Here is a 13006-nt window from a genome sequence, read left to right as displayed (position 1 = left end):
GGCGGGAGAGCTAGTGCTCACGTGACCGCGGGGCGGCGCCCGGCCGGAGCCGCCGCTATGTGCAGCTCCGGGCCGGCCTGCTGGGTGTTGCTCCTCGTAGTGGGTCTCTGTTGTGTGCACCGGGCGCGCCCCCGAAACGTGCTGCTGATCCTCGGTAAGTTCCGACCCGCCGGCACCCCGGGCACCGCCCTCCACCGCCGCCGGCTGTCAAGCCCAGAAGCGGCCAGCGCTAACCCTCCGTGCCCTGCAGGCCCCATTGCCGTTCATTCCCCGACTCCTCTTTTTGCTGGCCCCAGACTCTTCGTGGTCGGCTGCTTGTAGAGGCAAGCAGAGGCGGCCCTGTCCACTGTGGGGTCTGGAGGGGTCGGCCCCAGCATTCACACCCCATTCCTGCCCCCGGTCCTGACCCTGTACCCCGAACCGTGACCAGAACAGCCAGGGCTAAGCCTGCGGTCCCCACTCACCTCGGGAGGCTGGGCGGCTTTCCACATATCGCAGAGGGGATGCCAGAAGAGTGGCTGGTGCCCAAGTCCTCAGAGACCAGCAGGGTGCCCTGGATCTCTCATCTTCTCCCCAGCAGTGATAACCCCGTTTCCCTTCCCTTTTCAGACCCCAGAGCACTGTGGCTCAACTTTCTTTCTCCTGGCTGAAGGGAGCAGCCCCCACCCACCCACCCGCCCGCCCGCCTGCCTTCTCCCCCGGCCCTCCCCACCTCCGTGAAACCCCAAGTTCCTCTAGCGCCCTGTTGTTCACGAGACTTCCTGCTTGGGTAACCAGAGCCCAGCTATCACAAGGCAACCTGATTTTTTCCTCTTTTGAGGTCTGGCTGTCTGCCAGGGCCACTCTTTCTGATTAACTTTGTGGTCTGGGGCAGGTCCTTCTGCTAATTGTAACTTAAACAGCACTCTACAGAGCGGCTCCCTTCAAATCCCCCTATCTCAGGGGCATTGGCAGAGAACCGGCACGTGGATCCACATCCTCAGGCATGTCTGCAGAGCCCAGGACTGCCGAATCATGCCTGCTTGGATCTCATGCTCCCCTGAGTTTTATGCCTGCCTACTAACATGTTCACCCAGTTTTCATACATGCCTGGTGGCATTCCCACTCAGGTAACAAGCCTGCTGAATATCATGCCCACTGGGTCATTCCCACTTGGGAATCACACCTTTGTGATATCAAGTCTACAGAGGTATCATACCCGCCTGGGCATCACTGCCAGGCCACTGCAGCAGGACCCAGGTCTCTCTCACTCCCACATGCTGCTCTTTCTGAGCCCAGCTCATCAGGTCCTCTATGTCTCCCTCCTTCCTCAGCGGACGACGGAGGCTTTGAGAGTGGTGCCTACAACAACAGTGCCATCACCACCCCTCACCTGGATGCCTTGGCCCGCCGGAGCCTTGTCTTCCGCAATGCCTTCACCTCCGTGAGCAGCTGCTCTCCCAGCCGGGCCAGCCTCCTCACTGGCCTGCCTCAGGTGAGGGCAGCAGGGGTTCAGGAGGAGGGAGAGCCCCCAAGGCCTCTGCTGCTGGGAACCCCTCCCTGATCTCCCTGGGGATGTGCCCACCTTCCCTCCCCCACCCCCAGCCAAATGGTCCAAGTGCAGCCCTGCTCCACCACTGTGTGACTGTGAGCAAATCACTTATCTCTGTGTGCCTCAATTTCCTCACCTGTAAGATGGAGTGATAGTAATACCTCACTCCTGGGATTACTATAGGATTGGCCAAGTTAACTCTCTATATGTAAAGCTCACAGCAAGGTGCCTGGCAGGTACTTGCACAGCCCAGTGTTAACTCTTTTCATGATATTGTCCCAGGAGCTTTTGTGACAATAAAAGCTGCCATTTAAGGCACTTACTCTATTGTGCTAATGTATATGTAATGAAAGATTTACCATTTTAACTATTTTAAGGCTGCAGTTCAGTGGCGTTAAGTACGTTCGCATTGTTGTGCAACCATCACCACCATCCATCTCCAGGACTTTTTTATCACCCCAAACTCTGTCCCCATTAAACACTAACTCCCTATTCCCGCTGCTCCGCCAGCCTCTGGCAACCACCATTCAACTTTCTGTCTCTGTGAATCATATAGTATTTGCTTTTTTGTGGCTGGCTGGTTTCACCGAGCATAATGTCCCCAAGCTTCACCCGAGCACATCAATACCTCACTACTTCTCAAGGCTGAATAATGTTCCATGGTGTGGATAGAGCGTATTTTGTTTATCTATTTCTCTATTAGTGGACACTTGGGTTTCTTCCACCTTTGGTTGTTGGAATAATGCTGCTGTGAACCTGGGTGTACATGGGCACTTACTCCTGATGTATTATCTCACAGCGTTATTTTATCGGGGGGATGCTCTGTACGTCCCTTTCTGAGAGACTGAGGCTGTGAGTAGGAGGCCTACATAAAGAGGAGACTGTGGCCTGTACACAGAAGCTTCCTGAAAGGTTAATCAGGCAGCTGTAGGCTACGCTCACCTCTGGGCAGTGAGCCACAGGAATAAGGACAGGGTTTTTCCTTCTTACATCTCTCTAGTCTGTTTGAGTTTGCAACACGTACAACAATTTTTTTTACACTCTAAAATAAAGTCAGCTAATAAAAAGATGCCTGTTGGTGTGGTTTTCACTCTACGATGTGTGCTCTTGATAGAAAAATTGAAAAGTACAGATACACGAAAAGAAGAAAATAAAAACCACCCCTAATTTTAGTGTACATTCTCCCAGTCTATTGTATTTCCTGCTGTGGTCCCATGGCAGGGACCTGTGGGCCTGTTGGGCGGGGAGTGAGAGATGGAGAAAACCTCTCTGAGAGGGGCTTCCCTGGTGGCGCAGTGGTTGAGAGTCTGCCTGCCAATGCAGGGGACGCGGGTTTGAGCCCTGGTCTGGGAGGATCCCACATGCCGCGGAGCAACTAAGCCCGTGAGCCACAGCTGCTGAGCCTGCGCATCTGGAGCCTGTGCTCCGCAACGGGAGAGGCCGCGATGGTGAGAGGCCCGCGCACCGCGATGAGGAGTGGCCCCCGCTCGCCGCAACTGGAGAAAGCCCTCGCACAGAAACGAAGACCCAACATAGCAATCAATCAATCAATAAAAAATCTAAAAAAAAAAAAAAAAAAAAAAAAAAAAAAAAAAAAAACCTCTCTGAGGACTCTAAATCAGGGGCCTACAAAGGGCCAGGCTGGTGAGCCTGGGAGAGCAGAAGCGTTGGGGGTGGGGTGGGGGACAGGACCCTGGCTGCCAGGAGGCGCCCGGCCTCACAGCATCTCTGCCGGCAGCATCAGAACGGAATGTATGGCTTGCACCAGGATGTCCACCACTTCAACTCCTTCGACCGGGTGCAGAGCCTGCCTTTGCTGTTGGGCCGAGCTGGTGTTCTCACAGGTGAGGGGCTTTGTGTAGCCACAGGGGCAGGACAGCAACTTACCTCCCTGCCCCAGAGGGGCAAGGCCTTGTCCCGAGCCACCATGGGCCCTGTGTTGCCTGCTCTGAGCACTTGACCCCAAGGAATCTGGGCCTCCTGGCTGGGCCATGGGCACACGAGAACAAGGGCCCGGCTGCCCTCCTGGAGGCCACAGCAAGACACAGGGCCTGGGGAGCAGAGAAGGGGGCAGAGGGGAGTGGGAGACCGAAGGGGCTCTGGACAGGCCTATTTCCCCCACTCCAGGCATCATTGGGAAGAAGCACGTGGGGCCGGAGACGGTGTACCCATTTGATTTTGCGTACACGGAGGAGAATGGCTCTGTCCTCCAGGTGGGGCGGAACATCACTAGAATTAAACTGCTGGTCCGGAAATTCCTGCAGACTCGGGACAACAGGTGCGAGGAGGGTCCCTCCCCCTTACTGTCCTCACACAGCCAGACCTCTGGACAGTTAATACTGGATGCAGATCCCAGAGTCTTTGGTTGGGATTCTTGGAGTCCCCAAACAGCTGGGGTGTGGGTGGAGGAGAAGGTTCCAGATGCTCAAGTTGATCTGGTCAGAAGAAGAGGGGACATGGGGAAACTGAGGCAGTGTGGATCACGGGGAGGCTCTCAGTTATAAGGGAGTAGGCAAAGCTGAGGGGTGTTCCTTCCCAAAGGATGAGGCTCCCCAGGGTGGAAGCCAAGTGGTGGGTCAGCCATCTGACCTTGACCTCAACGCTCAAGCCCGTCCCTCCATCTGCAGGCCTTTCTTCCTCTATGTCGCCTTCCACGACCCCCACCGCTGCGGGCACTCCCAGCCACAGTACGGGGCCTTCTGCGAGAAGTTTGGCAATGGGGAGAGTGGCATGGGGCAGATCCCAGACTGGACCCCACAGACCTACAACCCGAAGGATGTGCAGGTAGGAGGACCCCTCACCACGTTTCCGAGAACTACCCTTCTTCCTCCACCTTATAAATCTGGGGACCTGTGCCCCTCTCGTGGGTTTGCAGCTCTGGCCCCAGGTGTGTAAGAAGAAACCCTCTGACTCACTGGAGCCAGGTCCCCATCCGTGGGGTGGCAGAGAGAAGCATAAAGACATGGAATGATGTACCCAGAAGCGTGGGTGTTCTGGGATAATCCATTCAGGAAGAGAGATGATTTTGGGCCCTGGGAGGAAGGCTGGCATCTGTATCTCCCACCCTAATTCAAGCGCTGGCCACTTAGCCCCCTCCACCCAACCTATCTGTTCTAACCTTGACTTTCCACCCACCTGCCCCATCCAGGTGCCTTACTTCGTCCCTGACACACCGGCTGCCCGAGCTGACTTGGCCGCTCAGTACACCACCATCAGCCGCATGGACCAAGGTGGGTTCAAGGAGACCAGGTGGTGGGATAGGGTACAGCTTGGGCCCCTATCTTGGGCCAGAGCCAGAAATCACAGTGCCGCAGGGCCATGTCCCCTCTGGGGGAGAGTCCTTCCTGCCTCTTCCAGTTTCTGGTGGCCGCAAGTGTTCCTTGGCTTGTGCAGCATTACTCCAGTCTCTGCCTCTGTTGTCACATGAGCTCCTTCCCTGTGTTTTCTCTTTAGTCTGTGGCCCTCCTCTTCTTTTAAAGACACTTGTCATTCGATTTAAGGACCACCTAGGTATTTCAAGATGATCTCATCTCAAGATCCTTGACTTAATTGTATCTGCAAAGACCTTCTTTCCAAATAAGGTTACATTCACAGGTTCTGTGTGGACATATCTTTTAGGGGAACCACCATTCAACCCAGTCTGAGAGGTTGGTGCCTTTATCATTTCCCTGATGGTACCATTAGTTCATGGGGACTTGGGAAGGGGGTGGGTGTAGAGAGAATCCTATCTTCTGGCCCCACCCAAGCCCATCCTTATTACCTCCACGGGGAGATTCCAGGAAACACAGAAACCACTGCATGGCAGGTAGCAGCTGCATAGGGGTGACACGGAACTGCCAAGGTTGGCCAGTGTCCCTGGAGGGGTGCACTCAGGTGGAGGCTGTGCAAGTCCTGCTCCAGGACAGGGCCCTGGGCAGAGTGCTGGGCGGGAGGCCTGGCTGGTGGGAAGGAGGGCCGGGGTGATTGAAGGAAATGACGGTGCCGGGTTCAGCAGCCGGATGAAGAAATGCTTTAGTGCACACGCATTCCCACAACTGCGCATCTGCCTGCGGCTGAGCTCTGCTATCCCCTCCACACCCTGCAGGGATTGGACTCGTGCTCCAGGAGCTGCGTGGAGCAGGTGTCCTGAATGACACCCTGGTGATCTTCACATCTGACAATGGTATCCCCTTCCCCAGCGGCAGGACCAACCTCTACTGGCCGGGCACTGCTGAGCCCATGCTGGTGTCATCCCCAGAGCACCCAAAACGCTGGGGCCAGGTCAGCGAGGCCTACGTGAGCCTTCTAGGTATGACTCTGCATTCCATGCAGCAGGGATCGAGGAGGGGGAGTGGGGGAGGAAGAGGACATTTAGTGGGACCACCACGACCAGGCGTAGCTCCTCACCCACTACCTTATGCGGTTGCCACACCACCTCAGTGAGGAAAGGATGGTCAGCCCCATTCTACAGATGCAGAAATGAGGCTCAGAGACATGAAGTTAGGAGCCCAAGGTCACACAGCTTGTAAGCACCAAGCTTGGATTCTAGTTTGGGTCTCACTGCCTTCAAGCCAGTCATTTTTCCACTGGCCCACTGGTGAGCATCAGTCACCTGGAGCACTTGCTCGTATCCACATATCCCACCCCAGAGTGTCTGATTCAGTAGGTCTGGGGTGATGCCCCAAAATTTGCATTTCTGACAAGTTCCCAGGTGATATTGATGCCCCTTGACCCCACTTTGAGGGGTCAGGGCAGCAGCATGCGTGGGCCCCCTGCGGCTCAGGGCTCACATCTCCCTTTGGCCCCAAGGTCAGGAAGCGTTCTGGCCACAGCACAGAACAGGAATAGGGCCCTGTGTGGGGGCTTCCTCGCTGGTCTGAAGGATTTTAGAAGGATCCTGGGTGTCACCAAGTTGGGGGCTCTTGTCATGGCATTGAAAGCATGACGGCCCAGAGGGTGACGCAGCAGTGATGAGTTGGCCTGTAGCAGCTTTTTCCTGTTGGTGATTTGATGTGCAAGGCGGCCCACCAGCTTCCAGAGTGGCCTGGATTCAGCCCTTGCACGGGGGTGGGCCTGGTGCCCTGGAGGGCCCGCCCTGCTGAGATGTCATCTCCTTTCCAGATCTCACGCCCACCATCTTGGATTGGTTCTCTATCCCCTACCCCAGCTATGCCATCTTTGGCTCAAAGAATGTCCAGCTCACTGGGCGGTCCCTCCTCCCGGCGCTGGAGGCGGAGCCTCCTTGGACCACGGTTTTTGGCAGCCAGAGCCACCATGAGGTCACCATGTCCTACCCCATGCGCTCCGTGCACCACCAGAACTTCCACCTTGTGCACAACCTCCACTTCAAGATGCCCTTTCCCATTGACCAGGACTTCTACGTCTCGCCAACCTTCCAGGACCTCCTGAATCGCACCACAGCCGGCCGGCGCACGGGCTGGTACAAGGACCTGCATCACTACTACTACCGGGAGCGCTGGGAGCTCTTTGACAGGAGCCAGGACCCCCACGAGACCCAGAACCTGGCCACTGACCCCCGCTATGCCCAGGTTCTGGAACTGCTTCAGACCCAACTGGTCAAGTGGCAGTGGGAGACACACGACCCCTGGGTATGTGCTCCCAATGGGGTGCTGGAGGAGAAGCTCTCTCCCCAGTGCCGGCCACTCCACAACGAACTGTGAGGCCCTCCCCACCCCCACAGTGGGGGACCACTGTCCTGTGTCTGAGCTGTGTCCTGGCACAGGAATTCCCTGGGGGGTACCCAGGATGGTGCAGGATCCCCAGCCTGTGACAAGGTGAGGGTGGTCTGGGGAACAGCAGGAAGAAGGGTCTGGGACATGGGGCTTCAGTCCCTCTTGGTTCTCTGGAACCCACAGACGTTCTTGTGCCCTTCACCTGAGAGGAGATGGGCTTCTGTGTGCCATGAGGGTGGTGGGTGAGTGCAAACGGCACTCCATATGGGGACAGCGTCTGTTTGTCAGTCCTGGTCTGGAGGGAGCCTTTGAAGGAAACTTGGGCTTGTCTTCTTTCTTCACTTTGTTCACCATCAGGCTCCCGAGCTCCGGGCTGGGTTTCCATGAAACCACTGATTCTTGGCAGGCTCCCTAAGTGACGAGTTTCATCCTGGGGTCTGTATGGGCAGAGCTTGCCCTTCTTTTTGAGAGTGTCCAAGGATGAAGATGTCTCTGCTCAAGGCCTGAAGCCGCCCCATCCTCTGGTTGGGTGAATTCTTTTCGGGTGAACACAAGTCTGTAGCACAGACAGTACGCATGGAATGCTCCAGACCTGCCCTGCCTCCGCCTGCCTGGAAAACCCAGAAAGGGGGCATTCTCCTTCAAGTGGATGGGCTCCCATCACCCTTCCCACCCCCGTCAACTCCATCCTGGAGGACATGGTGGGGAAGCCACAGGCCAGAGCGTTGTAAAAGCTTTTTATTTTAGTAAAATATACCAAGTTCATTTTCTGAATTTGTTTATGACACAGGGGCCATCAGCAAGGCCTCTACTCGGTCCACACAACCTTCTTCTGCTCATCTGCAATGGCCAGGCGGACACAGCCGAGCAGGGCATGTAGGTCGCTCCAGCTGTCAGGGGCCAGGCTGCTGTACAGACAGGGCACTTTATCCAGCTCACCCTCCTCTTGCCTGGCAGCTTCCAGGAGCTGGTCCTCTGTGGTGCCGAGCTGCTGCAGAGCCTTCCTGCCAGAGCCGGAGATGGGAGGGTGGCTCAGGGAGAGCCTTGCACCAGCCTCCCAGCACAGAGCCCCAGAAATCAGCTGCCAGCTTGGAATTCTAGGGACCTGAATAGACCAATGATGCAACAGATGCCCCTAGACACAGATGGCCTGCTTCGAGGGGACCAGTGCCTTGTGAAGAAGATGTGACTGGGGCCCTAGATGACATTGCACTAACGGGGGTGGGGGGGTGGGGCGGCGGATCTAGTTTACAACTTTGGTTCTCAAATTATAAAGGGGGCAGCAGGATATCTGGGCTTGTCCCAGCAATGGACCAAGTAGTGTTTTTCAGTCTCTGTCCTTACCTAACACAGATGGACTGTTAACTCTACCCCAGGAAACGTGGCCTCAGCCGAGGTCAGTCAGGTTCTAGGGTCTCACCTTACTGTCCTCGGGGTTGCTCCCTGGGGGTGGGCTGCAGGACCTCTGTCCTGGATGTTTTAGGGGAACTGCCCTGTGACACTTCCAAGGCTGGCACGAGGTGAGATCCTGGAAACCCCATCACGGGCTCTGGACGTGGTCGCCATGGGCCTTATGGGGATTTCTGGTGCCCATTCAAACCTCACCACCAGCCCCCAGGGGTGCACCTACTTGAATTTCTTTGCCACCTTCTCATTGATGGAGATGTAGATAATGATGGGGAAGATCTCCATCTTGTGCAGGACGCGGACACTGTCCAGCTGGACGTCCAGGAGGGCGTGGGTGTTCTGGGGGGAGAGGGGAGGGGAGTGAGCCTCAGCCTTAGAGGAAGCGAGCGGAGCCCACACCCAGGAGTGACGCTGAGAGAAGGGAGAAAAGGGTGAGAAGGGTGCAGGCAAGACTGAAGTTTGTAAAGGAGGTGGGGAGAAGAATTCGGGAATGCCCTTTTGTATACGAGGTTGCTGGCTGTACAGTTTTAAAAGTTTCCATCCGTTTGATTTTTTGCCTGGGAAATTTAGAAATCATAGGCCATCGGGATTGAGGGAGACTGCGTGGAGCTCAAATCCTAGGAGTTGGATGGCTCCATCAACCTCTTTGGGGTTGTGAAGGATGGGGGGGCCATTGTGCCTCTGACTCACGGCTGTTCCTGGCTGCTTTGTATCAACACAAAACTTTATAGTTCACAGTGAGCTTCTTTTCATATATTTGTTTGAGCCTTAAAACATGGATTGTTATCTCCATTTTACTGATTTAGCAAATGTTTATTAAACATCTCCTGCGTTGAGGAAACAGGCTCAGGGGAGTTAAAAGTCCCGCCCGAGGGCTTCCCTGGTGGCACGGTGGTTGAGAATCTGCCTGCCAATGCAGGGGACGCGGGTTCGAGCCCTGGTCTGGGAAGATTCCCACATGCCACGGAGCAACTAAGCCCGTGTGCCACAGCTACTGAGCCTGCGCGTCTGGAGCCTGTGCTCCGCAACAAGAGAGGCCACGATAGCGAGAGGCCCGCGCACCGCGTTGAAGAGTGGACCCCACTCGCCGCAACTAGAGAAAGCCCTCGCGCAGAAACGAAGACCCAACACAGCCAAAAATAAATAAATAAATTAATTTAAAAAAAAAAACTTTCAGTTTAAAGGAAAAAAAATGTTAAAAAAAAAAAAAAAGTCCCTCCCGAGGTCACATGGACCCCAAATGGCAGAAACGGGGTTTGGTCTTTCCATGATGGAGCCAGAGACAAGCTGAGCACCAACCTGGGGTGTCCAGGGGGCCCTGGAGGTTGGCACTTCCTGCCTTCTCCCACTGCCGTCCTCTGGAGATGGAGTTCCTCGCAGCCCCCACCCCACCCCTTACCTTTCCCATGAGGGACTCGACTGCGCTGCAGGTGACACAGTAGCGACCACCAGACGCCTCCCTCTCCTGGATGATGTCCCCTCTCTGGCTGGAGGCATCGTACTCCTCCTGGCTCAAGTATGCTGAAGGTGACAGTTGATGGGGATGTCACCCACCCAGCTGCTCCCCCAGGAGCCCATGCTGAACACCCATGGGTCTGCCCCCACGGACCCCCACCAGCTCTGGGGCAAGTTCTTCCTAGGGTGTCCTCTTTATAAACCTGACCCTGCTCTTCCTGCTTGGAAGAGTGCATGCCCTGCACATTCACCCTAAACCACTGGACACAGCAGGTGCCTAGTCAGTGCCAGGATGTGGGTGGATGGATGGAAGGTTGGGTCGAGGGAAGAGTGGAGGGAAAGAAGGAAGGATGGACAAATGTAGATAAACCCTTCTCCCATCACTTCCCAAGCTCCGAACTTACATATGCAACTTCTTACGCCCAGAAATCCCTTCAATCCCTTAAATCAGTGGTTCTCAACCAGGAGCAATTTTACCCCCAAGGTACACTTGGCAATGTCTGGAGACATTTCTGACTGTCACAACTGCTGGGAAGGGGGTATGCTCCTGGCATCCAATGGGTTGAGCCCCAGGTATGTTGCTTATCTGTGATGCACAGGACAGCCCACAACAGAGGATGATCCAGGCCTAAATGTCGTGCCCAGGCTGAGAACTTCTGCCCTGTATAAACATGTCAAAACACACCCTGACTTTTCCCTTCTCCTTGAATAGCACCCAGTCTCCCAAGTGAGAACTGCACGTGCTCTCCTGCTAGCCTCCACCCTCCAAAGCATCACCAGATCCTGCAGACAGCTGGCAGACAGCTCTTGGGGCTGCCCTCTTCTCCCTACTGTGGCTTTGCTGTACCACCTCTGGCCCAGCCCCTAGCCAAGCCCTTCTCCAGTCCGTCTTCTATTCTGCTTTGAAAACGGGCGTTCAAAGATCAGGCTTGATCGTGTCCCCTTGCCTACCACAGAACACGGCACGTCTGGGCACCCACTGCCTCCCCATGGTGCCGTCTGTGCCTCGGTGCCTTTGTACACTCTGCTCCCTCAGCCTGGACTTCCTGGTTCTGCTCACAAACTCCTGTCCTGTCTTGCCGTCAGACTGCAGCCCCACTTCCACCCCCTCCAAAGAATCCCTCTCTGGATCACTTGTGGAGCTAAGATGGGTCAGTCTGCCACGTCTTTAGGTGTCTGTCTCCAGAGGAGCAGAGTAGACCCTGAGGGCCTCTTGGACTCTCTAGCCCGCTGCACAGAGCCTAGCACACAGCAGGTGCTCACTGGAGGAACTGCGTGGGCCACACTTGCCTCTCTCTGTCCCCTCTGTGAACTCCAGGGGAGAAGGACAGGGCCCTGTTCACTCTCAGCTTGTAGCCTAACTCTCTGAGGCAGCCACCGACCAGTGATGGGTGGATGGAAGAAAACCAAGGAGCTAACTCCTGCTCTCCACTCTCCAACCAGCTGAGCCACCTTTCCTGCTGAGCAGGGCCACTGGGACCCAAGATTCCCACTGGCCAGTCCATCTCCATGGCTCTACACTGAGTGGCTTTGGGCAGGTGGATGGAGCCCTTTGGTTGTATGACTCTGGTTAAGTACAAACCTGTCTGCCAGCAGAGCTGCACTGGGTGGAATAACACCCCCCCCCCGCCCCCGCAAATCCATGTTCATCTGAAACCTCAGAACATGACTTTATTTGGAAATAAGGTCTTTGCAGATGTGGTTAGTTAAGATGAGGTCGCACTGGAGTAGGGTGGCCCTAAATCCCATGACTGGCTCCTTGTAAGAAAGTAACATGAAGACAGAGGGACACACAGACAAGGAGGCAGAGATGGAAGTAATGCAGTCACAAGCCACCAGCAGCCACCAGAGCAGGAAAAGGCAGGAAGGACTCCCCCCTGGAGCCTTTGGAGGAAGTGCAGCCCGCAAAGACATCTTGACTTCAGACTTCTGGCCTTCAGAACTGTGAGAGTACACATCTCTGCTGTTTTAAGGCCCCCCCCAAGTTTGTGGTCCTTTGTTTCGGCAGCCCCAGGACACTCCTCTGGTCGTGCTGCCCTCCTGAAAGCAGATACCTCGCTTTGCCACCTGACAGTCAGGTGGGACTCCCAGGAGACAGCGTACCTGCTGGGCATTTCTTATACCCTTGGAGGAGGCACAGCTTCTCCATCAGGATCTTCCCGACCACCCTGGGCACGAAGAGCACGGGCCGGGGCCGGCTGGGCCTGTGGCTGTGCACCAGGGTGTAGGGCACCAGGGTGAAGTAGCTCTCGGCCCAGAAGCACACGGTGGAGGGGTCTGTGGGAGGAAGGAGCCGTGAGCGGGCCGGGCGCCAGGCTGCAGCAGCCCCCCACCCCCAGGAAGGCCTGTGTCTGTTTTGCTCGCCACTGCAGCCCTGGCACCTGCAGTAACACAGGGCACGCTGGGCTCCCACACGATGCACCATGCCCTCCACACCTTCCCTGGCTGATTCCTTTGTACCTGTTGATTATTCCCTGTGCTTCTCTAGGATCAGCTTCATAGGCTGCAGTTTAAAACCTTTTCCTTGTTTGGCTCATAGGGAGGATAGAGAAACCATGTTCATCCTTGCAAACGATCTGGAAGCTTCCTGTGTCTCCTCCCTCAGCCTCAAGGGACACGTGATCCCAGTCCTACCCTCCCTCCCTGGTCCCTGATCTCCTCTCCTGGTCATTCAGGTTATATTAGGCACTCAGAACACTTTTCAAGAAGAAAATAAACTCAAAACGATTTACCTTTCTCTAAATTCACTTCTGCTTATCTCATTGCACAGTTTTACCTGCTCAGGGGTCTGTGCTATGCCGGCCTCTGTCACGGCCTCATGCCCACACCAGTCACTCAGCAGTTGTCTGAGGGTCCACTGGTTTGTGCAGTGTTGGGCATTTGGAGAGTGTTCAGACTTTAATATTCTAAAAGGACTGCTGTCCAGATGACTGTACCAGTG

The 13006-nt window shown here is 55.5% G+C and overlaps 2 protein-coding genes across 9 annotated transcripts in view; one reads left to right on the top strand and one right to left on the bottom strand.

The window, feature by feature from the left end:
* The first annotated feature begins 2 nt into the window (after positions 1-2).
* SGSH (N-sulfoglucosamine sulfohydrolase) lies at positions 3-12969 on the top strand. 4 transcript variants are annotated; one of them, XM_082372820.1, is made up of 8 exons: positions 3-154; positions 1314-1474; positions 3270-3375; positions 3659-3809; positions 4159-4315; positions 4680-4761; positions 5616-5819; positions 12605-12969. In XM_082372820.1, the coding sequence occupies exons 1-8, from the start codon at positions 58-60 to the stop codon at positions 12685-12687; spliced, it is 1041 nt and encodes a 346-aa protein (XP_082228946.1). In that variant the 5' UTR covers positions 3-57; the 3' UTR covers positions 12688-12969. The 4 variants fall into 4 exon arrangements, with proteins under 4 accessions (XP_082228946.1, XP_082228943.1, XP_082228945.1 ...); XM_082372817.1 differs by lacking the exon at positions 12605-12969 and adding an exon at positions 6632-7968; XM_082372819.1 differs by lacking the exon at positions 12605-12969 and adding an exon at positions 6910-7143 and having other exon boundaries at positions 4-154.
* Positions 7994-13006, bottom strand: part of CARD14 (caspase recruitment domain family member 14) — a 38424-nt gene continuing 33411 nt past the window's right edge. For all 5 annotated transcript variants that reach the window (XM_082372804.1, XM_082372805.1, XM_082372807.1 and 2 more), the window contains 4 exons: positions 12169-12342; positions 10010-10131; positions 8834-8949; positions 7994-8207 (listed from right to left, as the gene is read on the bottom strand). In XM_082372804.1, coding sequence (XP_082228930.1) covers positions 8012-8207; positions 8834-8949; positions 10010-10131; positions 12169-12342 — 608 coding nt within the window. In that variant the 3' untranslated portion in view covers positions 7994-8011. The remainder of the gene's footprint in view (positions 8208-8833; positions 8950-10009; positions 10132-12168; positions 12343-13006) is intronic.

The sequence above is a fragment of the Balaenoptera borealis genome (genome assembly GCF_965194805.1).
Source record: "Balaenoptera borealis genome assembly, chromosome: 20".
In the NCBI taxonomy this organism is placed as follows: domain Eukaryota; kingdom Metazoa; phylum Chordata; class Mammalia; order Artiodactyla; family Balaenopteridae; genus Balaenoptera; species Balaenoptera borealis.
The sequence above is the reverse complement of the archived record's forward strand: the minus strand, read 5'-3'. Positions and strand labels throughout refer to the sequence as shown.

Excerpts from the sequence above, each read along its gene's own strand:
- SGSH (XM_082372817.1), top strand. The coding sequence starts at position 58 with ATGTGCAGCTCCGGGCCGGCCTGCTGGGTGTTGCTCCTCGTAGTGGGT. Across the intron at positions 155-1,313 it reads AAACGTGCTGCTGATCCTCG|CGGACGACGGAGGCTTTGAG; the intron begins GTAAGTTCCGAC and ends CTCCTTCCTCAG. Across the intron at positions 3,810-4,158 it reads CTGCAGACTCGGGACAACAG|GCCTTTCTTCCTCTATGTCG; the intron begins GTGCGAGGAGGG and ends CTCCATCTGCAG.